General features: G+C 34.0%; 1 protein-coding gene across 24 annotated transcripts in view; it reads right to left on the bottom strand.

Moving 5' to 3' along the window:
* The window catches only part of dnc (phosphodiesterase dunce), a 396,997-nt gene that overhangs the window by 10,017 nt on the left and 360,686 nt on the right, over nucleotides 1-26,294 (bottom strand). For 23 of the 24 annotated variants that reach the window (XM_076625387.1, XM_033340659.2, XM_076625395.1 and 20 more), the window contains 2 exons: nucleotides 2,930-3,023; nucleotides 1,798-2,027 (listed from right to left, as the gene is read on the bottom strand). In XM_076625387.1, the coding sequence (XP_076481502.1) occupies nucleotides 1,798-2,027; nucleotides 2,930-3,023 (324 nt within the window). Of the gene's footprint in view, nucleotides 1-1,797; nucleotides 2,028-2,929; nucleotides 3,024-10,951; nucleotides 11,908-26,294 lie in introns of those variants that run through there. The other variant, XM_033340663.2, reaches the window with a different exon arrangement.

Here is a 26,294-nt window from a genome sequence, read left to right as displayed (position 1 = left end):
AGCGGTATAGCAAGCTACGTGATCCGATTTATGGTCTGGAGAATGTAGAGACCGAGACTCGGTGATCGTGTCTTGTGAAAATTTAATTAACGCGGATTCAAGGCGGTTTCTCTGATCTTGGTCAAGAAATACGAGGTTGTCCCGAGGTTTGGACATACTTCAACAATTGAAATTGTCGAAAAATTTTCCACGACTCGTCAAACGTGCAACAAACTCGTTCTTGAAACGGAAAACTTGTTTCCGTAAAAGGATATCAAACTTTGAAAATCTCTTACCACGATCTTCTCGATCCTCGATTAATTAATTTTGAAATGTTAATTTCGAAATTAAGTTAGGACCGACATTGAAGAAAAATCGATTTCGAGATTAGTTTACAGTTAATTTAGAATAGAAATTAGTTTGGAATAAATTAACGCGGCACTGACAACGGAAGATTAATTTTGAAAAGTGAAACTCTGGAGAAATGTGTTTCTCCTTAAATTATTTTTCTCGGCGAAATAGCCGCCTAACTTTACTTTACAAATGCTTAGCAAGCACTGATACTAATATTTGCGATATTCGATCGAACACTCGGTTTACAGGAAGTTTCTCATGCGACTTCCAACTCCTGCAATTAGACTTTGAAACCGGTTGTGCTGGCGTTTTGCTCGAACGCGACACTTGGACAGGGGACACTGAATCCGTAATCGAGGTCTTCCGGATGAGTAGAAAGTGTAGGGTACCGTTAATTAATTTCGCTTTCGCGACTCTTGTTTCGCGTTCTGGGAACCACTTATGCAATTCTACCTGAATCATATCGGCCGAGTGGTTACTCAACAGTACAGATAGTTATCAATGACTTGGATGATTCATTGGACAAGTGCAAACGCGAGGAGATTACCAGGAAATTCTGAGATCTTGTCTCATCGATTGCCATTTCGCTCGATCAATTAAAATAAAAGCGTTTGCTTTTCTCGATAGCTGCGATTTTTCCATTATTGCGAATATCATACGGCATATTTCACGGTAACCGATAACACGGCGTTCCCTTCATTTTCTAGTTGCGTTTTTTATAGTTAACTAGTTGGCCTACGGCGGTCAACTTGCAAGAAAAATAACGCAAGAAACGTATAACAGAAGAGATAACTTTCCTTTACTGAACAAATTTTTCATACGGCTAACTTTAAGCGAGCTAGATAGAAGCTGCCAGAGTTTGGAGAAAAACTGAACGAGATGAAATTAAAAAAATACTTCGTAACTCGTTACTTGTACACAATACGGATCCTGTATCATAATATTGTGATCTCTATTTTGCAAATCCATGGAACAACTCTTACAGTGTACAATTATCGATTAGCAGCAAGCCATAGTTCCACTTTAGATTAATAATTACTTTGCAGGAAACTTCCTCGCCACGTATTAATTATACTACTCGATGTTAAAAAAGTCGTTGAAAAACATTGCGAAACAACGACAACAAATAAAATATACTCGGTAGAAATAAAGCCATCTTTCCTTTTAAATTCGCATCTTCGAACTAAATGTTGCCAATTTCAGATCATCGAGGAGCGATAAAATGAATAGTTTAATAATTAATACTTTTAGAAATAAATAGTTGAAAATCGAACGCTTTCCCGTGGGATACGGAAAGATTTTAAAAAGAACGACGCCAAGTACGCGAAAACATCGTAGATTTTAGCTAATCTTTCTGCGGATTAATTCTAAACGAGTGAATTTGATTTTGAACGAGCGAACTCTCGGTTATTTGCTGGTTCGTCGGGATACGCGTAATTGTAAAACAAGACAGAGCTCTCTTACCTCGCCAAGTTCTTCTTCGTGAGGTGTCTCGACACCATGAAGCGGCACACGTTCCCCGGTGAAGCTGTTCGTGTGTGTGAGGGGTCGTTTTACGCCGCTTATGTGTGACATGGAAGCTGGGCCTTTTTGCACGCGGTCCTTTTTCTTCGCCTCCTTCTTATCTGCACTTCCGGTAGCTAAGGAGTCCTCGTCGGTCGGTAGAGACGGTATATCTACATCTTGTTGTTTATCTGTTATAACATTTTATTATTGTAACAATGATATGGGATAACGTGGTAAGAATATATGAACACTTGAGATCAAAAAAAAAAGAAAATGGTATAGAGAGATAAATAGTATACAGAAATTTGTTGGCGTTTTATCAGATTTGTTAAAGTTTAAAGCGACGTTTGTTTGATTCGCATTGCAAGATTTTTCATTATTCGATTTATACGCTTTGGAAGATGGTTCTGCTTGGATCTGATTTGAGCTGCTGCCTTCTATCGCTATGATTCGGTTCGATTTGATTCTATTTGGTCGAAGGACTTGGTTTAATCTGATTTTGATAACTTGGTTCAATTTAGTTGGCAGAAGTTTCCGGTGGTTTGGAAAGTTGTGTGAGAAATAGGAAGAGTCTTTGATACGAAGCAACACGTAATTCTTAATCCTGAGAAACTATCGTAAGTTAAAAAAATGACAAAAGTTACAATTTGCCAATTAATTCGTAAATAGAGCTGGATTTTCTAAATTGCGACGAGAAAGGGTGTAAGTCGCGTTTGCATCGACGTATAAGGCAGTTTGAGTAATTAAAAATTCTGATTCCTCGTTTGACGAGCAAGCAGAGACAAAGAGAGCGTTAACGGGATGAATGATCGTGAAACATGCGCGCGTTTACGGTGTTTCAAGGGCTCTTAATGCGTAAGAGCCTACGTTGCTCTCATTGTCCCTGGTAAATCTGCTCCTGGCGTCGACCTCGATAAAATCGCGAATTATCTTTTTCTTATAGTTTCACGACCGTTTCGTATTTCGTTGCAGACAAAGAATACAATTCCTTCCACCTCTTTCAATCATCGTAAAGAGTCTCGTCAAAGATGTAAGTTTATGAAAATGAAGTCACGAGCTTTGCAAAGGTGTATTTTAACTTTCAACTTACCGAGGAAGGTGTTGCAGATATATTCTGATATCTGGTTACCGGATTTGGACGATTCTGAGAAGTGTGACAGTTCCTTGTTTAACATTCGTTTAAACTGTAATCAGAAAAATATACTGATATTTAGTCGGCTGCCCTTTTTACCAAATAATTCTTCGACGCAATATTTATTACATTATTTATATAGTTATTTCATCAAATTTTTCATCGATTTGTTAATACAAAACCGTCGCAAATTTTCCTGGTTAAACAGAATTCAGAGAAATGTAAAATTCATGATAAAGGGAACATTTGAAATTCAGGACGATTCGCACAAATTGAACATTCACAGCAATTTTGTAACGACGTGTGTTAAAGAATAAATTGTTCCTTGATTTCCTCTAAAATCCTCTTAAATTAAATTGCTTCTAAAAAGACACTTGACGTTAAAATATTCCGAGGATTGTGTACATTTCCTTTTTGCATAATATCCACGTTTTACATTATATATCTCTTCCATACGATTTTCACAATCCGATCCTCGATTTCCGTCCATTTGTCGAGAAATTGTCCCTCGCAACGTAGAAAAAGCGTAGCCGATCGAAAATTAATGGAACAAAGTCGACGAAAACGAGAACCCAATCGACATCCTCCATCCCGATTGCCTGAAACTATCCCTTATCTCGCGAAATTTATAATATTTGCGTGTCTCGAATGAAATTTCCACACAGATAAGCGACGTGTGCATGTACCACCCTATGGTAGAATCGGTTGCTAACGACACAGCATTCTCAAAAAGATGAATTGCATCGTTGTTTGTGTCATGACGTACGTTATCAGTTCGTCTGAGCTTTATTGCGACTCTTTATTCTCATCCATTTGAATGATTACGACGAGTATTCTTGTTGATGCAAATGTGACGAAGAATGGAGAGATAGGTGGACTGACCTGTTATCGAGTCGTCTGTTTCGAGAAACAAGATGCACCTTGGAAGGATTTGTACGATTTTGTTTGCTGGCTTTTCCAGCTATCGCGTGCTCGTCGTGTGATAGCGTGATCGGTGAATGAGTTTCTTTGCGAGAAGAGATATCGTAAGGGAATGTTGTTTTCAGAGGATATTTCAGCCTTCTGAAGATTTATATAGAGATAAGTATAACATATTTTTTATGGCACTGCATGTAATATATTGTGCGTTCATTAAGCGAAAGCTTGTTTCGGAGTTGGAGGAGTTTAAGTCGGTTTGATTGGATTTGAAAGAACTTGTTTGGAGTTTCTTTCATAAATTTCGACATCCCTATAACGCGTGCTTTTTTTAATTTCTTCATTTGAAACAGAGTTTTTGCATAAACTTTAATACGAATAATTGTCTTTTGGTTTGAAGAAGTTTGATTAGGTTTGAAGGAACTTTTTCATCGTTCCAATATCTGTCATTCGAAGATTTTGATTTAATTTGATGTATGAGGATCTGTTTCGTTTGAATTGGCTCGACTTAGTTCGATTTTATTGTCGGGACATAGTTGGATTTGATCTGGAGCAATTTCGCTTTATTTTGATTCGGTGAAGTTCATTCGATTTGCTTTCAATTTTTTTTTTGCAATGTTCGATTTAATCTTTCAATTTTGATTAATGGTAAAGCTAGTAATTCTAAATTTCGAGAACTTAATTTTCTATAATCTCTGAAAAAACTGAACTAATCGATGGAAGGAAACGTCCTCAGAAGTTAATTAGGTCACTGAGCATTAACTACGCACAATAAATTATCGAACGACCTTTCTCTCATACTTGGCTGCCTGTGTATCCATCACAAAAAAGCACACATCTGTTAATACCGGTTTCCAAAAAGAAGACGACTGTTCCTCGTTCATCAACGTCACCGTAATAATCATAAATAAACTAGGCTGAAATGCCAGAAAAAGAGAAATATCACAGAACTATGGAACTTAACGAATCTTAATTCCATTAATTAGCAATACAATTACATCGAATATACCAAGAAGAATAATATCACGAATATCTCGATCGAAGACAAAAGAAATATCAATTTAAACATACCACTGTTTAGTTTTACAAAGATAAGCTAATCGCATAACGTATTATGCAATTAATAATAATTATAACGTTTAGTTAAATCGTTGGTTAAATCACAGATAAGATTATCGATTATCGTTGCTGCGATTAATCTCGCGTGGATAATTTCTTGGCCATATGTCGGGCTCTGTGATTGCCCGATAAAGTTCATAATCGAGTTCATCGATTCGCGATATCCGTTGACAAGCTACGTCACCGATATATTATCGTGTGAATTTTTCGAAACTTCACGATAATTTATTTCCCATTTATTTGCTCTAAACGCTGGCCGTGTCATTTGTTTTTGTCGTTATGTAATGTTGAGATAGGTGAGGAATGAGTAGCGATTGAATATTTCAGGTTCAGTGTAAAGAAAATTGGATTGCAAACGATCCACGTTTAGGCTAAAAAGTAGTATGTATGTAGTATTTTCAATACTCCTTCGTTTCTGTCTCAAAGTTAATATTTACAAAATAAAGATTTAAAGCATTCCTTTAATTTTATTTATTTTCTTAATTGTTAATATTTATTGAATATGTAGACTCTATTTTTCAAATATAGAACTATAAAAGGAGCTGTGGAAACACTCTGTTTCTAACTATAGCATTTCATAAATACTGGTACCAGGGAACATATTTAGCTGTATGCTCATAAATACTTAATTAAAATAGTCAGGCTAAATATGTTCATCTTATAAGAGATGTATCTAAAAATATTTGAAAAATATTATAATGTATATTCCAAAATATAAATAAAAGATCTACGATATATTTAATCAGTGACATAATTTCTGAATGAAATCTGTTCTCAGGGATAATTGTTTAGTTAAATCGCAAGACGTTAAAACGCCTATTTATCGTGGCGTATTACAACTGTGGCTATGTTATTGCTGCTTCTTCAATTTTCCTGGTAAACTCCCACAGGGGGATTTCTTATCTTTCAGGTGACAACACTTTACCCTATCTAAAATCGAACGATGAGTAAGGATCGGAAATTTCTAAGATTGAATCATTGGAAAAGTACTAAGCCGTTCAATTTACGAGAAACTTAGTCTAATAATTATCTTTATCGTGCGTCAATGAAGATTTAAGAGAAGACAGCGGTCTTTTTTTTTTTTTTTTTTTTTTTTTAGCTACGATGGATATCCCGAGTGAAGTATAAAATGTGAGAGATTCGTGTGATTTCTCTGCAATTGATTATAAATTGTTAAGTTCATAACGCGGCTAAATTGCGTGAAATTGTACGATTAATTAAATTTTTCTAATAAAATCTTGTTCTAATTCTATGATATCATTTCACGAACGATTTGTAGAATTAATAAGAACAAAAATATCACGCAATATCGATGCAAGATTTGCGCCACTTCTCGATCTATTTATAAAAAATAATCACGATACATGGACTTAATATTAATGCCAAGAAGATAATCGATTCTCACCTAAGAATTTAAGGCATTTTTGGCAATCTATGATAATTAAATCTAGACAATACGATATAAATAATAAATGAGCTTAAATGATCGAGCACTCGAGTGCACATGATGAGCACAAGATCGATCTCGAAATATATTTCCTTCGAATGATCAAAAATAGAATATTTCTATTTGAAGTATAGCGTTAAAGTTTTATCCCGTAAAAATTCTTTCATTTATCTGACACTTGACTAGCTAAAAGAATATTTCAGCTACAAAAACAAGGATTATTAAAAGTATTAATGTATCAAGAAAGCAGCGTTGAGAAATTGTTGAATCTTAGGTATTATTGCAAAATAAAAATAAATATGAATTCATCATATTTGGATTCCAAAGAAGCATTCTTCTTTTATTATTTATTAGCTACTTATGAAGTATTAAAAATTAATTAAATGTTCTGATTACACGACCCGTGACACATCTATCTTAAATATCCTGTAAGTCGATTGATAACACTTATCAGTCATGTTCTTAAACGTTTCCTTTCTTTCTTTTCTTTCTTTTTTTTTTTGAATTTTTCTTTCTCCAGATATGCCAAGAAGATCAATTTTGGCAAAAGTTTTGTCAAGTAGATCACTCGATCCTCATTTCGTTTCTATAAAATATGTTCCGTAAAAATAAACTTTCTTCTTGAAACTTGTCGAAGTGGTCACCACTACTAAGAAAACTCTACATCTGGTCTTTTTAGTTTTCTCAAGCACCGAAGCCATCGACAGCGTACAGACAAAAGACTGCGACGAAGACAGACCATAAACAGTAGTCAGGGAACGTTGGCTTCGGGGTTTTCAGTTATTGGGTAACACAGTTAGCTCTTACTTATAATTACACTTCTATTTAAATATATCGTCTACCTTACAATTTATCCACGAGTTTCTCTGTTTATCGAATAACCTCAGCAAAACTGACTTCTCTAAAAATTTATATGTAATTCCACTTGATGAATGTTCCTAACGAAACTAACCTGCTCAACATTGTATTTTTCGATAAAACGATAATATCCCATATTCGCCTGAAAATAATCCAAAGCTTTTTACAAAATCTCAACTAAAACCAACTAGCACCGCTCTACAAAATTCCTCCTGATAGAACAAAGACACGAAGCTTGAAAAAAGGAGAAACAAAGCGATCTTAGTCCGAATCGATCGATCATCTCCTCGTGACCACGTTATTTTTACTCGATATCTTGAAATCTGTCTGGAGAGCGCCGATTTCCTTGCTTTATACTCCAATCAAAAGTCATTCTCTCCTGCGACCCTCGTTTCGTAGAAAAATTACGAGTTAGGGCGATAATGTTCGAACGGCCGATAAAATAATAGCCGAGATAGTCTAATCCATTGCGATGTATTTTTGTAAATACTGGCATAAGACAGATAAAACGCTGACTGATACCTATCTGGTTGGAAAACAAGATTCAACCAGCACGTAGATGTAGATAAATCGATTGACTCTGGGGCTTCGCAGAAAGTTTGATCGACCATGTGACTCGTTCCATTGAAAGGAATACGATTGTCGATATTTTACTACCGATTCGAGAATACGTGGTCGCTTCATCGTTTCACTTGCCCGGCCCCCTTTGTACGCAAATTTCTGACGTCAAGCGGAAGATCGTTATTCATCGTTTTTCGGATCCTTCGTTGAAGAATGATCGCTTCATTCAGACATTCCTTTTCCCAGTATCGAGTCTATATACTTTTGTTCGAGAGCTTTTTTATTAAATGCGCAGCATATGTGATGGCACAATGGACATTTAAAACAGGGACTATTGGACCCCATTAAGCGGCGCTTTGAAACTCCTAACTATTCGTTTTAATTATTACATTCATTAATCGTAAATGCGTTATTACAGTTTTACAGTAAAATTCAAATACCTTTCCAGGAGATACGATTGGAATTTTCTTACTTCTTTATTTATTACCTCTACGTTAGCTTTGGATGTTAATCTTTGCAAGAAAAGTTGGTTTCGTTTGGTAGTCTGATTGGAAGAAAATTATTGAAAATAAAAAAGTAACGGGAACGTTTATGCCAATAGTTTCTTAGAACATTTTTCTACGTTTCTATATTTAGTACATTTATTACAGTTAGGATACTTATTACTTTATCAAGTCCCTAAATCTTGGAAGTCTAATTGGAACTTTCTAAAACATTATCAGCAGTTAAGGCAGAGCTTTTGGCAGCGAATGATAAGATCTCGTAATTAGACGTACGAAGAAGAGGGTAGAGCATGAATTGCTCGGGGTTAGAAGTCGCTGAAGAGGCGACGACGTCGATGGATCGACGTTTTTCTCGCCACCTTGCCCTGGTTCCGCGGCATTGAAGAGCCTTGAGACTCATCCAGATATCGATCGTTAAAACGAGACGTTAATCCCCGCGCATCGACATATGCCACGAGGTTCGAGATTTCGGAGATTCCTAAATCCACACAGTGGCGTGATACTCTCTGTATCGCGAGTATTAATCCCCATACTGATTCTTAATTCTGGAAATTTCCACAAAACAGCCATGGAATATTCTTCGTAGAAAATAACATAGAAAGTACTTTCCTTTCTAATATTTTTCAGTCGAGTCGAAACTTTATCGTGAATTTATCAAAGGATGATTTTAAACCAAAATTTCTCATTCCAATAAAAAATTTCTAATTTTTCCACCGAGAAGTAAATACCCGTATGCTTTCAATAAATAATAAATACTGTAACACCATCGATGAATGTTGTAAAATTTGTGTTCAATCAACAATTAGTCGTTTCGATTTACTATACGTATACTCGTTGTCATATGTATAATAACAATAAAACATACCTAATATGGATAATAGGAAGCATATCCCTATTTGTAAATAGCGATATAGATTATATACGTTTATAATAAATTTATTTTACTAAAATAAACATGTTTTTCGTTAATGTACTTGCCCGTATTAAAATTCTTTAGAGAAATTTCAATTACGTCTACGAAGGGTTTGATCACGTACGACCAACAACACGTTGGCCAATAAAAGAGTCGATACCAGTGTACCAGCGTGCCGTACGAATACGAATTAAATCGAGAGAAAAATTGTATTTTATGGAGAATTATTCCCTCAATGGGAATTTATCATCCTTTCGTGATTAAATTTATATTTACAAACTTTTTATAAACTTTAAAGCCAAATTCGTTTTTTTTTATTAATGTATGTATATATTTATATCAATGATAATCGTAATTGTTCTTATACGAGAATTAAATGATGTATCTAATATATCATTTTATCTAGAAATTAAAGTTGACCGACGCTCGTGGAATCAAAGTCCCACCGAAACAAGGTTTCGTACTCAGAAGTGCTCATTCTTTTAGAAAGTGAACCTAATTGACTGTGATATACCTACAGCTCTTTGATCTCATCGATCAAAATCAGACAAAAGTTGCTACTATAACGAGCTGCTACTATATCTACGAATTATTGTCGAATAAGAACCTCGGCGTGATAAATTCTCTTTCTTTTCATCTGTCAGATATGATTTAAAGATAGTCAAAGAACGAACGTAATTGTAGAAGAATGAATGTAATTCGAACAATATCGAGATGATAAATCACGTTTCAGTTTGAGTTGCCAAATATTTATGAACGATTGTTCATGAAATTGTTTGAACACTTAATTATCAGTATTATAATTACTGCTAGTCATAGCTGTGCATTGAGAAAAAATTGATTATTTAAACTTTAAGTTTGTTATTTATCGTAGAGTGGTCGAAAATAATTAGAAATTATATCAAAATATTACAAAATTGTCATCTCGCGAGTGCTTCGAATTACCTAGAATTTTCATTTCATCAATTGTTACAGAAGTTTCACAGAATGAACGAAAAACGAGTGAAATCTTTAATTAAATTATCATGTAATGGATATGAAAAGTCTGCTTAAACTTACAACCAAAAATGTTTATCTTATCGCAATATAATTGATGCGATAATATAAAACCTTCAACAACAGTCTAATCGTTAAATCATCTTTCGGTAAACATGTTCAATTAAGAGTGATCTAAAGACTTTACACCTCGAATCTTCATTTTATTGTCTCTTACGGAATATCAGTGATAAATCATTTGAAATATTCATAATTTCAATCGAGTCATTTTCATAACAATATCAGACACTCAAGCTAAACTCCAAATTTCCAAATTTTCTGTGATACGATTTTATTATAGCACAAACAAAAATCTATAGTAAAATACTACAATATGAGGCTATAATAATAGAAAATATATATCAAATTCGATCTTGGACGAAACACTCACTTTCTCTCTTCTCTCGTTGTGTCTAAGCTATAGGTCTGTTAGGTGAGCTTTACCGAAGAGTCCATACTAGCAGATATTAAATTCAACAATTTTATAATAAGATTCTACCATAAGATTGTACAACTACTTAAAATACCATAATTTTCGTGGCCAATTAAAAACCCTGTTTAATTTCTAGCAAATTATTTCCATAGTTATATTGCTGACTCTGCTTAAATTTTCCAAAATATTAAATTACCTGAACGGCTATGATGCTAGCCATGGCTGTGAGATCTGCCAGAGCCCTCAGGTAATTAAAATACCTGACGTACTCGTCCACGTTTCCAACTGCAAACTCAGTGTTCGTCTGTTGAACCATCTTCTTTCTTATAGCTTCTACCTTCTCTGACAACGATTTACCTAACTCGATACGATCTGCCTAACCGAAATTCAGGTACTCTAATACTTCTTTGGTTGTCTCGTGAACGATCCTTTCACTTTCTTCTCTTCTTTATTCTTCTTACGAAAGTATCACACTTTCTATAATACTTCTTTCACCAATTTTTACACTACAAAGTCTTCTTGTTCAACGAACAATTATTTCAAAATACGTTTAATTAAAACAGTCTTTAAATGTCTTGAAAACAGCACCAAACAAAAGTTAGTCACAAGACAAAGTTCAACCTCGTCGATCACGATTATCCTACGCACTTTTCGATAAGGTTTTATAGAGACGCACGTTCTTCTTTCAACGAGACTTTAAATTAAACTGAAACTACCTGCAAAGGTTCCTCGCAAGCGAAGGTCTAGTTCGACGAGTCACGAATCCCCAAATTTCCAAGGAAATCTGTTAGAGCAATTTTCCACAGGCCAAAGTTCAATTTGGTCGATCACAACCAACTGTTGTACGCACTTGCGGACGAATTTTCTTCGAAGCGGCGTTTCACAAGACAAAATTCAGCCTGCTCAGTCACCTTCTTTCCAATCTTTCTACGAAACTTGTCAAAGTTCTATTTAAAATTGTCTTTCGCCAAAACTTCAGTCAGAATAAGCACGTGCTTCCGTCGATAGCGTGGAAATTATGTTTCACGAAATTTGCCAGAAATATTCACGATCTTTTATGGATAACGCGAACTGTCGCGACTAGCACGTGTTCTATGTTCGAACGTAAGGAATACAGAATAGCGTTTCGATTACACTGCGCCTCGGAGCACGTTTACGAGTAGCGTGAACGTCGCTCGACTGCAAAGCGTGGTCTACGTGCCTGATTCCTGGCTGCCAGCTATTTATCTGGGCCAAAGTTCTGCGTTTGTTGCGCGCCATAGTGGGGAGAAACACGACCTGTGAATCGCTCCGACGGAAGTTGCGAGTTATAGCCGAAGTTTGGCGAGAGGAATGCTTAGATTCTGTGTATTATGAGTAGACTGTGAGTTGTTATGCCGGCTCGTATTTTTATGATCAATTTTCATGGCCATTTTTAGTTTCCATCTTCCAAAGATTAAGTCTTAACGAAACATCGAATGAGTTTGGATCGAATTAAACAGAATTTGTACAATATAAAAGTAAATTATACGAGATGAATTATAGCTTTGTAACGAACGAAAGAAGAAGACTTTGTAATATAAAGATTGCTAATAGAAGATGCTTAATTATTATGAATCGTGATCAGAGAAAAGGGTTTTATCATACAGATTGTCTTGCACAATAATTTACCTACTACTCTCTGACTCACCAAAGTATTCGTGCATTTGCAGAAGCTCTTTACGAATATACTATGCGTCATACATTTTGAAATTTTATTAGCCTTATCATCCGAGAGACACCGTTGTTGCTAATAATATTGATAAACTCGAAGATTTTAAGCGGCCAATGTGACGAATAGATCGGGGATTTTCATGCGCATTTGTAGGAAATACGAAAATGCTAAGTTTCACGGAACGCACGTGACGTGAAAAACTATGTGAAATATTTATCCGTACGATACCTGGCGCTATAAAATTGAAAAAAAAGACATATAAATTTTCACGAAAATCCGGAATTTCGCGATGATTTATAAAAAGAAACCACGTAATACGATTCTTACAAGTAAGTGGATTGTAACGAAACAGTATTATTGGGGAAATTTGTTAATATAATGAATGTAACGACGAACAGTTAACAGTTAATGATTCATCTAATTGTATTACTTATGAGTCACAACTAATGACTAAGAAGAAAATGTAACTGTTTTCGATATGTAAATTATCTACTGTACTAATTTGTGTTCTATTAAAATCGAATTGTGCGTGAGGCGTTGTAATCGAGCTTGAAGGATCACGAGGCACCGTTAAGTAGTCGAACGTACCTTCTATAAAACGCATGAACTGGGGCGCACTTTATTGGCTGAATTTGGACATCTACCAAGTACTTAATTCTTGTAAAAGCCTTAAACCGTTTCGTTTAACGGTTATTTATTTCTTTCTCTCTATACAGAAATTACAGATATTTTACGTAGCAACTTTACCTCGAAATGTTCCAGTAACTTTTTATTTTCTGCAGAATTTATAGAAAATTCGAATTATACACCATTGTCTTTCTTCTTTCATTTCTAACGAATAACAAGTCTTGTTACGAGACGTAAATGTACTATAAAAGTATTTAAACAAACAAGTTTTTTCATTTGATTGTTTGTTCTGACTAAATTGTGTAATGTATGAAAAATATCCTGCGAAAGTCGTATAAAGGAATCCCAAAAATCGAGGACGTCGTAGTTTCAATTGTAAGAGGGTGCAGGTCAACTCGGTAATTAGTTGAATAAACAGCACCCTATATTTGGGAACATTACGATGTTCCTAAACCAATAACTGAAATAACAGCAACGCTATAAATCAAATGATAGCCCCAGGTAACAAGTCGTAGCCAAGGAAACGATTTTTCGAAATCGCCTTGAAATATTCATAAATATGTAATAATCCCAAGAAACATTAATTTACATTTTTATATATATTTCTATAAAAAGTATCACTTTTACCGATCGTAGAAGTTATAACTCTTGTATAATGCTATTTTACGATATAAAAAGATTGTTTTCTCCTTTATCTATTTATTTGAATTCGGATCGATCTCAAAGTTATTAGCGTCTCAGACTGTACAACGATGTTTACAGTTCTCAAAGAAGCTTAAAATTATTGTATATTCTATATATCTTATAATACTATGTATGTATGATAATATAATAAATTCTAGTTGAAGTCTCGATAACGGTACTCGATTTCTTGGAACGTGCTGCTTTTTTCAAAAGAATCAAAAAACTCGTAAGTTGCGTTACACGATGCAGACACTAGGAATATTTTATTTTATTTTCTTTCAAGCACAGTATATAGCAATGCAGCAGCTGTTACAAAACACCGAAGCATCGATCGTGATATGTTAATTCGTGTTTATTCAGTTACGTCCAGCTGTACAACATTTTCAATCCTGATTTTCAAAAAAATCCTGTCAGAATTCAAAGTTGATAATCTACTTGATTTTTTAATTTCAAACATATATTTATATAAATTTGAGTAAATTTCAAATTTGTGGAAGAAATATATAAAATTCGAGCGAGACAGTTTTCAGCTGTGTTTATGCAAATGAGTGCGTCTAATCTCTTGAATAAAATAGAAGTAGTGGTTGGACGTATTTGCAGTATAACCTAATGGGACCATAAATTTGAAGTATTTATTGAGAGAAAATAAAATATAAGCACCGTTTACATTGGAGAAATTTTGTATTCGTAAAGTCGAACTGCAAATAAGAAATCTTACCGACCGGAACGACGAGTTCCTTTTTAGATTTAAAAAATAGGAATTCTCATGTATATTTCTATCTACGAATTCTTCGAATTTTGTTCTACTCGTTTGCAAAAATTGTGAATTTTTCGCGATTTAAAAACAAATCTAAAAATCACTATGTGATAAGTCGTCAGAAGATATTAGAAAGAAGAATCGAAAATTCCAAAGAAAACGATATTCAATTTTCCAATATTTATATAATTTCAACGAGAACGACAATCTTTACAAATTAGAAAATATAATTTCCGACTATTCTTGTCACAAAAATAGTGACGCTGTAATAAAATTACGATTCTTTTTCCCAAAGCGTCTAACAATAAGAAAATTTGACAACTTATTATTCTCTGTCGTTTTATTCTTGCGATCAAAAATCATATGACAGAAACTCATGTGACTCAATAACTTGGCAAATGTCTTTTTAAACCTACCAAGAAGTACTCGATTTTCAACGACAGCGTCCTCACGTCTAATATTAGTAATAGCTCGAAGAACGGATAATAATAGTAAAGATGAGGCAAACGCTTCTCTTGTGCATATTTTCGGCTATTGTTCTCAGCATAAGAGAATCTGTGTGCTTACAATTGGATTTAAGGGAATCCCGTTAAATCATATTATATCTGATACCTCGAAACATCCTTTTTATTGGGAATTCAACGTGTTCAAACAACTGCTGTCGTAAATATACCCTACCGAAATATCCTCTTTTTTTCTATATTTCATAGAAATGAAATTTTACGAAAATTCCCATACAAGTGAATACAGTTGTATACAATTATATTATTGAATACAATTGAATCAATACAATTGTATTTAATAATAATAATAAATTTATTTGTATTTTAGCTGTATAACATATTACCAGCAGATTGCTAGATTCTTATTTCTCATTTCTTACGTTATACTATATTCTTATATTCGACTCTTAATTACTATGTTATGTTGCTATTTTTATTTTATGAAATAGAGATTGACTCTTTCTATCGATTAGTACCTATCTCTTATATTTCTATATAAAGACAAATTCTTTAAAAAGTAGAGTTTGTACTTGTTGATTAATAAAATTACCCACAAGTTACATGTACTAACTTGCTCTGTATTAATTGTAACAAAACACGATAGTATTATACAAAAATCAGAAAATTCATCTTGTGATTCCTTAAACTGAAAAATGACATTTTTATGGAAAATATCTTTTCCTATACCTATTATGATATTAGCATGATATTCTTTTAACTAGAAATGGACTTTTACAATTTTAATGTGAAATCGAATTTCGATTTGAAATGGACTATGACCGCTTCTTCGCTTGAATCCGATTGCTCTCTACTCAGGCGTTTTACGTTACAACTCACTGTCTTTCTTTCTTCTCGCGTAGTCTTCTCAACGAAAAAAGCACGTTCGAACGTTGACTCAGGCAGTGAAATTTATATTCGAATTCGAGCGAAGCGATAGCGATTCCATAAACCGGGTGACCACTTTTCCTGACCACTGATATCATCGCTACGAATCTACCCAAGATCCACAAACAGTCAAATTTGTTTGTCCACTGCGCTGCTAATTCGAGGTGAGTCAACCGGAGATTTCAGCGAAAAGGATCGCCTATTTTGAACCAGCAAATTCGATCAACTTATCGTTTTGAGACACTCGTAAATTCGTGGGTGTGTTTCTTCTTTCCTGATTAGGAAACGAGCAATCGAGAAACAAGGCATCGAGATGAGTCTGTTTCTGGTTCTCTCAGAGTGCTGATAATATTTTTATTTCTATTGGAAATAATATTTTTAACATAATTATTACATCGTACAATTAGAAATGAAAACGGTAAAAAGTGTAACTTTTTTCAGAGTATGGCAGATAAAAAATTTGAAATATTCTTATTAAGAACGATTCTATTGAACTATATTAATCTTAATAATATCCTTATATTGTACATTTATATTTATTCGATACATTTACGTCGTTTCATAAATGATCAATTGCGTTGTAAAGATAAGAAATATCGTTAGAAATTGTATATTGTAGAAATATGCTTCAATTTGTTTCAATTATCAGTGAAAGGCAAATGACGATTTCTCGTCTTCGTATGCAAAATCAACAGTTAGGGTTGAACCATGGGTGTACGTGACATTGTGCACGCATACTACAAGTACAGTAAGCGATATCTCTAAATGCGAACCGCCACAACCTAACGGGCAGACAGATAATTTTCCTCCCAATTATTTCTCGTTCGTTCCGCTTGAATCATATCGTGTACATGCTGGTAAATGGGAACGACGATTAAATCACGTCTTCATTTTCAACTGAACTTTCAATTTTCGATAAAATTCACGTCCACGGAGATACCTATTTTTTAAAACAATTTTATATCCCGACAAGAGTTACAAATATTCTGTTTCATTTTGTATATTTCAGCAGAATTCTCAAACTTGTTTTAATCATATTTTGTACTTTAAATATATTTTAATTGCGTCAACATTTCCACGTATAATGAAAAATTGAGAAAAATATTCCTCTATGGAAATTAATTAAACTGCTTCATTTCAGGATATGTTTGTCGAAACGAATTGCGTTGTTCGTTCTCTGCGTATCAAAATTAATTACGTCGCCACTTTTCGTTTCCTGTGCATTTAATAATACGAAGGCAATCTTTTTGTTCGTACGTTTCTCGCGCATATATTTCGCGCGACTAATTTCTAAATTCGTCGACTCGTATTTCTGCGTCCAAAGGAGATATAAAATTGACAAAATTCGGAGGAATTAGTTTAACAACCAGCAAGATAAAAAAAGAACCGAACAGACTGAATTTACATCGATATTTTCAACTGCAGAAGAAAATCTTAATTTTATTCGCGGTACTCCCCTTGTGAAAATTAATTAGAAAAATTAATTCCTCGTTATCGAGCCATTGCACGTAAGAAAGAAAGAAATGAATAAAACATGGATTGCATTTGACGTAACGAGATGGTTGGAAATTTGATCGAAGCAGCGAAATGCGAAAGTAAGGAGCCAGTAAAAGGAAAGAGGCGTGAATGGCGTACTGACGCCAGCAGTGGTCCACTTCCGGTCTTCTCGTTCGTCCTCAGACACCCCAAATAAACTTACGTGTTTCGCTACAAGGCTCTCTAAGAACTTCAATTCCCTGCGGCGATTAACCGCCTGAAAAATAACATTCATTTCGCTATTAAATCGCGAGTACGATTATTATTTCAAATCACGAGTTTTCTTTCGTCTGCTTAAGTGGCATTGGTGGCCTTTGGAAAGGCCACGTGCGTAAATGAACGATGATTCTTGCTCGGTATTCCTAGACGTCTGTACTATTTGCATCTGTTTAATTACAACTCCGAACATCAACACTGTTTTATTATTTCATGTAGCAATTTTCGAGCAACGTCTTTCATAAATAATAATTTGCAGTAATTTCTTCGGCAAATACAATTTCAAAAATCCAATGCATTCGATAAGATCGAAAGGAGTAAATATAATATTTTCGTCGTGCTTGCAATTCTGATTCAACTACGGAGCCTCTAATATACGTTATACCTTTAATGTTGTTAAAAAATGTCGACAGCTCTAAATTGTCCTAAATTCTTATTAGCGCGTTCGCTGCCATTGACGCACATAGCGCCACGATTCAATTATCTTAATAAAGTTCCAAGTAATGCTGCTGAGGCAATCAGTGTATTTTTGAACTTGTGCGATTCGATAGCGAAATTGAAAAGGAGGAACAAGACAGCAATTACGCTTGACAGTGATTTATTCGTGAAAACTACGAATCACTCGAACGCTGAACAATTAGATAAATATATACGCTTCTGAAAAATCCCCAAATTGCGCTATTGTTATAGAAAATCAAACGTTCTCGAATCTTTAAAAAAAAAAAAAAAAGAAGAAGAATTAAAGATCAAAGAAACAAAATTAACTACTTATCTTCCAATGATGGCGCTATGTCAACAATTTTGGGCGCCACCACGACCACCCTTAGATTTTTGGTAAACAGATAATAGAACATCCACACACAGAGAGTCACGTTTTAATCGATCCAGGCAAATATCTCCTACATTACACTGTACATTTCACTATTTTCTGACGTAATACGTAATATCTCCCAAACTATATTTATTTATTTTTGTCCTCCTTTTATCTTGGATGACGTCCAGTTGCTTGGGTTAATTCTATATCTAATCGTAATTATACTATTGGAAATACTTTTTCGAATAAAACTTACTTCGTCTCGAGGCAAACGTCTTCCGATGGGCAGAAATCTTATTTAGATGGACGTACCCTAGAGATTTCAAGATCACCTCTGAAACAAGTTTAGAGGATATTTGCGCGGATGGATGAAAACGGGGCACCTGGTATGTACGTTCGATCGACGCATTGGAACTCGAACTCGCGGTAAGAAGAGAAACGTGAAAAGAAACGAAGGTTCGGAAACGACAAATTATGTATCAATGTTGGATGCACGAGGGTCGAGGCCGGAAATAACTTTCGTTTCTTCTTGCAACAGATAAGCGGCGAGAGACGTGGTTCTTTGCTTTGTTATCGACCAGCGAATCGCTTGTTTTCTCTGTCACGGTTCTCCGCGTCTGCACAATGTTCATTATGCTTGCAGACTGATTGTAGAAGATTCAGACGAAGGCCATGCTGCCACTCGATGTTGACGATTGAGATTTTTGATTGTTTCTAAGGATTCGTGAAAGTTGATTTTGTATGTTCAGTATTTCGATCGCTACGTTCTTTGATTTTACAATCTCGGATATACGAACCGTTTTAGGATGTACGCCGAAGAAATTACACGAAGCGCAATCATTCGAATTCCAATTCGATTTCTAAATTTTCAACAAAATAATCCTTAACCCTGATTTCCTACTAAACAACCGGCGATGAGACGATGTACGTCAGACAAAAATCGTAAAACGAAATATGAAAATAAGGCGTAGTAGTCTTCCATAACAACAACGCGCGAAGGATCAATGAATCAACGAGACAAGATGGCAAACGAGCAAGATACAAGATGCAAATTTCTTCTGAACATCGACGAAGTGGACGCGCGTTGAAAGAATTGTTGTTGACACGAGTTATACGAAGCATCAACGAGGCGAGTGTCACGAGATACGAAATTTCATCCGGAGCATGTCCAACCGATTAGTAGACTAGATCGATGTCAATGTTATTCGTTTTCTTTCATTTTCTTTTTAACGTACGTTTCATACACTGATTTATTGCGTTTCGCGAATGCGTTATCAGATAAAGACGCGCGACAACCTGTTGTGTATTACTCTCACGTTGCGTAATTATATATTTCCGATCGCCACGGAGATTTCATAGGACGTTAGCGTTGGCTAATCGTACGTAATCGTTGCCCTTTAGTTTCTTTAATCGAGAGCGATTTCAGTTTCTAGAAATTAGACTTTTATTTTCACGGAACCGAACTGTTGCAATCAAAGTGAACAGAGTCATAGAATAACAAGTATTTTCTCGATTAAAAATGTTTTTAGTGACAAATGATAATTATAGGCAAACGAGAAATCTTTTTTCGTTCCTGATAACCATTAACGATAAGGGAAACTTATTTCGGTAGCTCGTAACAGTTATCGGTGGGAGAAATTCTATTTCGATAGCACATAGTAGTTATCGACGAGGAAAATATGTTTGGCTTTGGATTAGATTTCCGGCTCTCAAGTTTATGTTTCATCACTACGAACAGTATAACTTTCGGTTTAAATTACTAACTAATATCAAACTCGAACAGAAATTGTTCAGCATTTCGATGGCAATAATTTGCAACGGCGCCAGTTTCCAAACAGCTTGTCGTTCAATGGAAACTTACGTTTATCGAACTTTCTATTGGTAATTAAAATTACGAGTTAAAATTCAATTTAACAAGCATAAGTTTCCCTAAACTTTGCCCAGATGGCATTTTTCTTTAGTCGTCCATTTCTTTCACACTGATTTTTTACACTGAACCAGTATAAATCAATGTAAAAAATGGCTCAAAATAAACGATTGTCGTTATCTTTCACAGCGAACTAATATAAATCAGCGTGAAAAATAGTTTAAAATAAATGATCGTCGTTAAAAGCTAAGTAGATTGAACGCAACTGATTACCTCTGGTTTATACCACTTTCTCTCTCATATCTCGAAAACAAAGACGAATCGACCGATGTATATGACATTCTTTGCTCAAAATGGTCTCATAAACATGTTGGTACAATATGTCGGATGAAATTCGAAACACCCTGTATATTTTAATAACGATACGAGAAAATTGATAATAAGATTTTCGATAAAAGTATTACCTACTAATTCATTGTAATTTTATTAAGAAACCTTTATTCCGTTCAATTGCAATGATTGAACAAAATTTCCAAGATAAATCGGATATTCTTTGTTTTCGAAGAAACATCATTCAAGCAAAAATAGAACATCGTACGACTGAAAAATCAGCCTCTGACGCCGGCCTTCCGTGGTATTACGGCTCGATGCAATTGAAAATCAATTATCCGAAAGAAATGGCTAATTAGTTATCGTCCAGGAATTATATCGAAGTAAGCTTGTACACTCCAATTAGCGACGCATGCGGTACTCCAATTACTATGTTAATTAAATATAGTTAATTGATGAAACAGTGTAACACGAGTAACGAGAACAATATTAGGCTTCCTTGCTAATAAAGCAACATATTCTCTGGTAGATTAATTAACGTTCGAAATGTATTTCCCAATTTAAGGCAAGTCCTTATTGCGATCTTGCGTTATGTACAAGGAAATATTCTTGAAATAAAATTGTTTAATGAATATTCTTTTCTTTCTTTAAATAGATAATGGTTCCCTTTGATGAAAAATATCCACATACATATATTTTTCATTCGTATTTGTGTCTAGAGGCAAGAGCAAGATGCTCATACGTACTTATCAGGATTAATTTCCATTATATCTTTGTTTTCTTCGTTTTAGCTTGAGAATAATCAGACAGAGGAATTTTTACGTTTGTAGAATTTCTAATCAAAAGAAGATGATTATATAAAGGTACAACACGTCTTTTACTTAATTACTTTTATCTAGAGCAGAGTAAATGTATTATCTTCAAGATTAATTTCTACTATACTTTTGTTTCCTTTATCTTTAGAAAAAAAAAAAAACAATAATTAGACGAAGCAAATTTTTGCACTTCGAGTTATATTTATAATTCTTCATTATATTTATCTCGAGCAGAAATGGTTGAGTCTATAAAAGATTCTGTTGTGTCCTGCCTTGTGGAATTAAAAATTAATGAAATTAATGAAATCAATTAATTCAATTGAAACAAAAATGTTTTTATCTTCTACAGAGATCGACGAATGAATAAAAGAATTTTCCACGCTTTGATTTCTGCAGAATTTCAAATACGACATTAATTAAATATACAAATAATTAAAATACGTAACATCCGGAGGCTTCGCGACTCTTAATATTCGCAATTTCAGATGTCAACGGTTCTATACGATTTTGTACATTGTCGTGTTAATTTATATTTTCATAATTCGTTAATTCATATTAATTCGTCTTTTTATCTTCTACGTTTCCTCGAAATAAAGTTTATTTATAAACGAATATTCCAGAAATAGATATTGGCCAGAATTGTCAATGATAATTTTCCATTGTAGTCACCCAAACGTAATCAATCATCGTCAAGCTATATATATCGCAAGAACATATAAAAATTCATTGCATTTCGCATAATCGTATTTATCTACATTTTGTAGATAAGTTATACAAACAAAACAATAAATATCGCATGTGTCAATAACCAAAGACCACAAGCGAAATCTTGACAAGTAATTTTTAAGTTCAACAATCAATTCCATGTTACCGAAAGTGCTCTTTTAGTTGCCTTTTTTTTTTAATTAAATTCACAAGCTCACAAAGGTATTGCAACATTTACAAATACTTTTTATGCATGTATTGCGTGTATTACACGTGATCTCTGTTTAGATTTTATCTTAGTCGTTGTGTTTATAAAAAAATTAATTTGCATAAAAGCCTATATTCTATGAGTTACCTATTAAAGACAAATTAGAGCAAGTATACAATGTAGAACTTTGTTTTTCATACGCTTAAGACTTAAGCCATGTTCGTTGGCATAATCGCAGGTAATTTGTTTTGTCGATTAACCTATCTAAAAGCAAACGTTCGCGTACGTCAAGCAACTTTTACGTCACGGTGTGTGTATTTGCTATTGTTCTTATCTAGTCGTCTCGAAATCCGCCTACGGTCGATCGAAGCATTCTCTCTTGGTTGCCATAAACACGATAAATTTCTCATTTGAAAACAAGTTAATCGAAGTTTACGATGGAAACTTCTCCAACTTTCTATTTAAATGAATTTTTTGATATTTCAAGGCAATTGCCCAGATCGTCAAATTGTATTTTGGTCAAATGCTATTTCCTGTCTTTTTCTTTTCGCTTCAAACTGGATTAATCGATGTTTGTAATGGAAATTTTGTCATTTCGAAGTTGGATGGAATTTAACAAATTTTAATAGTTCGACTGTTACTGAGATCTTAAAGATCGTTGTTATTGCAACGTTGAATGAAATTTAATCAATGAAGCAACGACACCTAATATGAGACATGCGCTCGATATGAGACACCGTAATATCTTTACCAAGAAGTGCTGCAACACCGTGGCAAAGGCTAGAATTACATACTTGAAACGAACAGCAACGTCGTCAGCGCGAGATTGTCATTTATGAGAACGTCATTAATTGTGGCCTTTCTCGATCACGAGATTTTATACTCATGTACAAAGAGTGCTTGTATAACGTTGAAGGTAAGTTATTTGATCAGTTTGTTTATTAGCTTCGAGTCTTAATATTATCAACTAATTTTATTATCGTCTAGAAAACTGACGAACAAGACACTTGCGAAATCTGAATGTGAGTAGGATGATAATAATGACGATGATGATGCGGAGTGTCTATTTTGTTGCTGTCTCTATTCCAGACTTAAGCATCGTTCAAATTGTTTCGAGTAAATATTTAGTTCACATAATTATCGAAATGAATTCATATCGGTCGAATGTGTTATCCGTGGTATAATTATTATTTGTTATCCGTAAAAAACCATTTTCTATATTTATTCCAATATCGATTGGAGAATTATTCGAACAATACGAATAATCGTTCGTTCCCAATTAATTTTTTTGCAAATATACACAGCAGCCAGGGGTGATCGTGGTCGTCTGTTGAGGAATCGGCTCGAAAATATTTATACAGATTCATTGAAACGCGAACGAAATTGTTTTATTTCATTAGTATTTTAAAATATTGAAACATTTATATTTCTTTAGTTTCATGCATTAAAATGTTAGTTGAAAGCTACGCATCATACTACGGAGAATTCACGGCCAGCTAGCGAGACAAGGGTTGGAGGACTTGGTGACCAGCGACAAAGACGAGTGGAAGGGGTAATCGTGGTCGTCTGTTGAGGAACCGACTCGGGAATTTTTATACAGATTTATTGAAACGCGGATAAAATTATTTTATTTCATGATACAAATGATGTAACACATAGATACGACATATAATTTTATCTTGAATAAATTATTTTGTATAAATTCTATGCACTAGATATTTTCTAATATTGAAATTCTAAGAATTTATTTTTCTGATCTCTTTTTATTATAATCAAGCGGGCGATAAATTTTCTATTTGAAAAATTTCCAATTCTATTTTCATTTTTATTATCTCGATTTATAGCTTTTCCACTTTTAGTATGTTCAATAAAGATTTCAAAATACGAGATTTTTAAATTAGTCGCAGCTTTTTTCAAGAACTCAGCTCGCGAGAGGATGCCGTTTCAGATCGATGATTATCCAACAGCCACATCCGGTGTAGCAGAAGAAAATAATGTTTTCGACGAACCGACGTATTCATCGAGTGTTTCCATGAAGTTTCCATTCCTCATTTTTCTTTTATTTATTTATTTATTTCTTTTTTTTTTTTTTTTGGTCGTCCAAAACCGTTTGACACGTGCACGGAAATCGAATCGGAAACGAGAAAGAAAAAAAAAAGAAAAAATTCTGGAAAGCAATCACATACATCGTGCAACGAGAAAAGAACGTTTGTTTAAGTTAAATTCGAGAATATATATCTGACTGGCAAATTTTGGTTATAAATCCATTTCGAACATTAATAAACTTTTTGTACATCAAAAATTATTGTTAGATAATGTTTATCACATTAATGAAGAAAGTAGATGGTCAGAATTTGCAGTCTGACATGGATTTAGGTGATCTTGAAATTATATATAGAAATTATGAATATCGGAAGTTTACAGAATTTTAAAATTCTGATAAAGCGCTCAATTTTCTAAAAATTAAGAAAACATTGTATTTAAAAATACATAAATTCTTCTTAAATAAGGCAAATAAATGAAACCTAAATAAAGTATCTTATGCATGGTCGTTAGAAGGATATATATTTCTAAAAATAAATATTTCTCCGACTATTTATCCATGGGAAAGGAATATCGATTTATGTAAATAACTTAAAACAGTTTCCTATATTCGATTCAATATCACCAAAGTCTTCCTTTGTAGAGATCTTATTAATTCTTCATGAATAATTAATGTCTTTGACACGCTAAATTTCAGGCGTGGAATAATTAGTTCCATAAAAAAGAATTCAGATGAAGTCCTCCCAGGCATTTGGACAGGATTAGTTCAAACTTTATATTCCATAATTTAATGTTCCATTTAATTAAAAATTCTTCGAAGATAATCGATTTATGTAATATTTTTCATCGTGAAACGTTAAATAAATTCATGAAAAATGCTAAAATAAATTTCAAACTATTTCTATAACAACAAAGCATATTAAAAGATGGAATTTCTAAATAGCCAACGCTGTTTGATTTAATATTTAAGTGGAACAGATTGTAACAATGTAACTGTTCCCCACAATTTCGGTCGTGAAATTCATTGTCCATTTAATTTCCGCTAATTATCCTGTAATCCTTTAATTTCATTCATGTATTCCGTTGTTAGCTGTACCATTTAATTAATTTCTGTGCATGTTCAAGTAGTAATTAGATCATGAATTAATATCGTTATTGTTTCGAATATCCTCATTTACACACTGTTATTAGTCATTTATTTTTAGATTTTCTTTTGAAACAAAGTTTTCAGATTTTAAATAAATAATCTTACAAAGAGTAAATTGCTTACATTTATCATCGTCTGACTTTAATAAATTCAATCCTCAGAAGTTTAATGGCAACCAAATAAATAGTTATAACATTAACCAACTGTATAAATAACAGCGAATGATAATCTTTGCTAACTCAAGAATGCAGTCATTAATGACTAAAGGAGAAGACTACAATAACATTATTACAATAAAAATTCCAAAGATAATAGTCAGCCACGATTGCCTGTAATGCAGCCATTTATGCAATATTTCTGTGACGACATAGCGTCAACGAATCAGGAAATCACGACAGTTACGAAGTTGCGTTTTGTGACGCATATCTACGTTTTATGTATGCGAAAGAAAAATATAGCGGTATGTTCTGTGCAACCGGGCACTTTCAACAAACTAGGGGAAAAGATTAAACAAACGTTGCCTGGTTTATAGTCATCTCAGATTGCTTTCCAGAAAACTGGAAATACATTAGGACAATTCCGACGTAATCTCCCGGAACGCGGAGTCAAATTCCAGGAATTCAAGCGTTCAGAAATTCATGAGACGTAGTTAAAATCGAGTAACACGGAAGACAAGAATTTTACGTTCGGTGAGCTTCAAGATTTTAGC

The sequence above is a fragment of the Bombus vancouverensis genome, chromosome 16 (assembly GCF_051014615.1).
Source record: "Bombus vancouverensis nearcticus chromosome 16, iyBomVanc1_principal, whole genome shotgun sequence".
Taxonomy (NCBI): Eukaryota; Metazoa; Arthropoda; class Insecta; order Hymenoptera; family Apidae; genus Bombus; species Bombus vancouverensis.
Note: the sequence above shows the minus strand (reverse complement) of the source record. Positions and strands in the feature narration are given on the sequence as shown.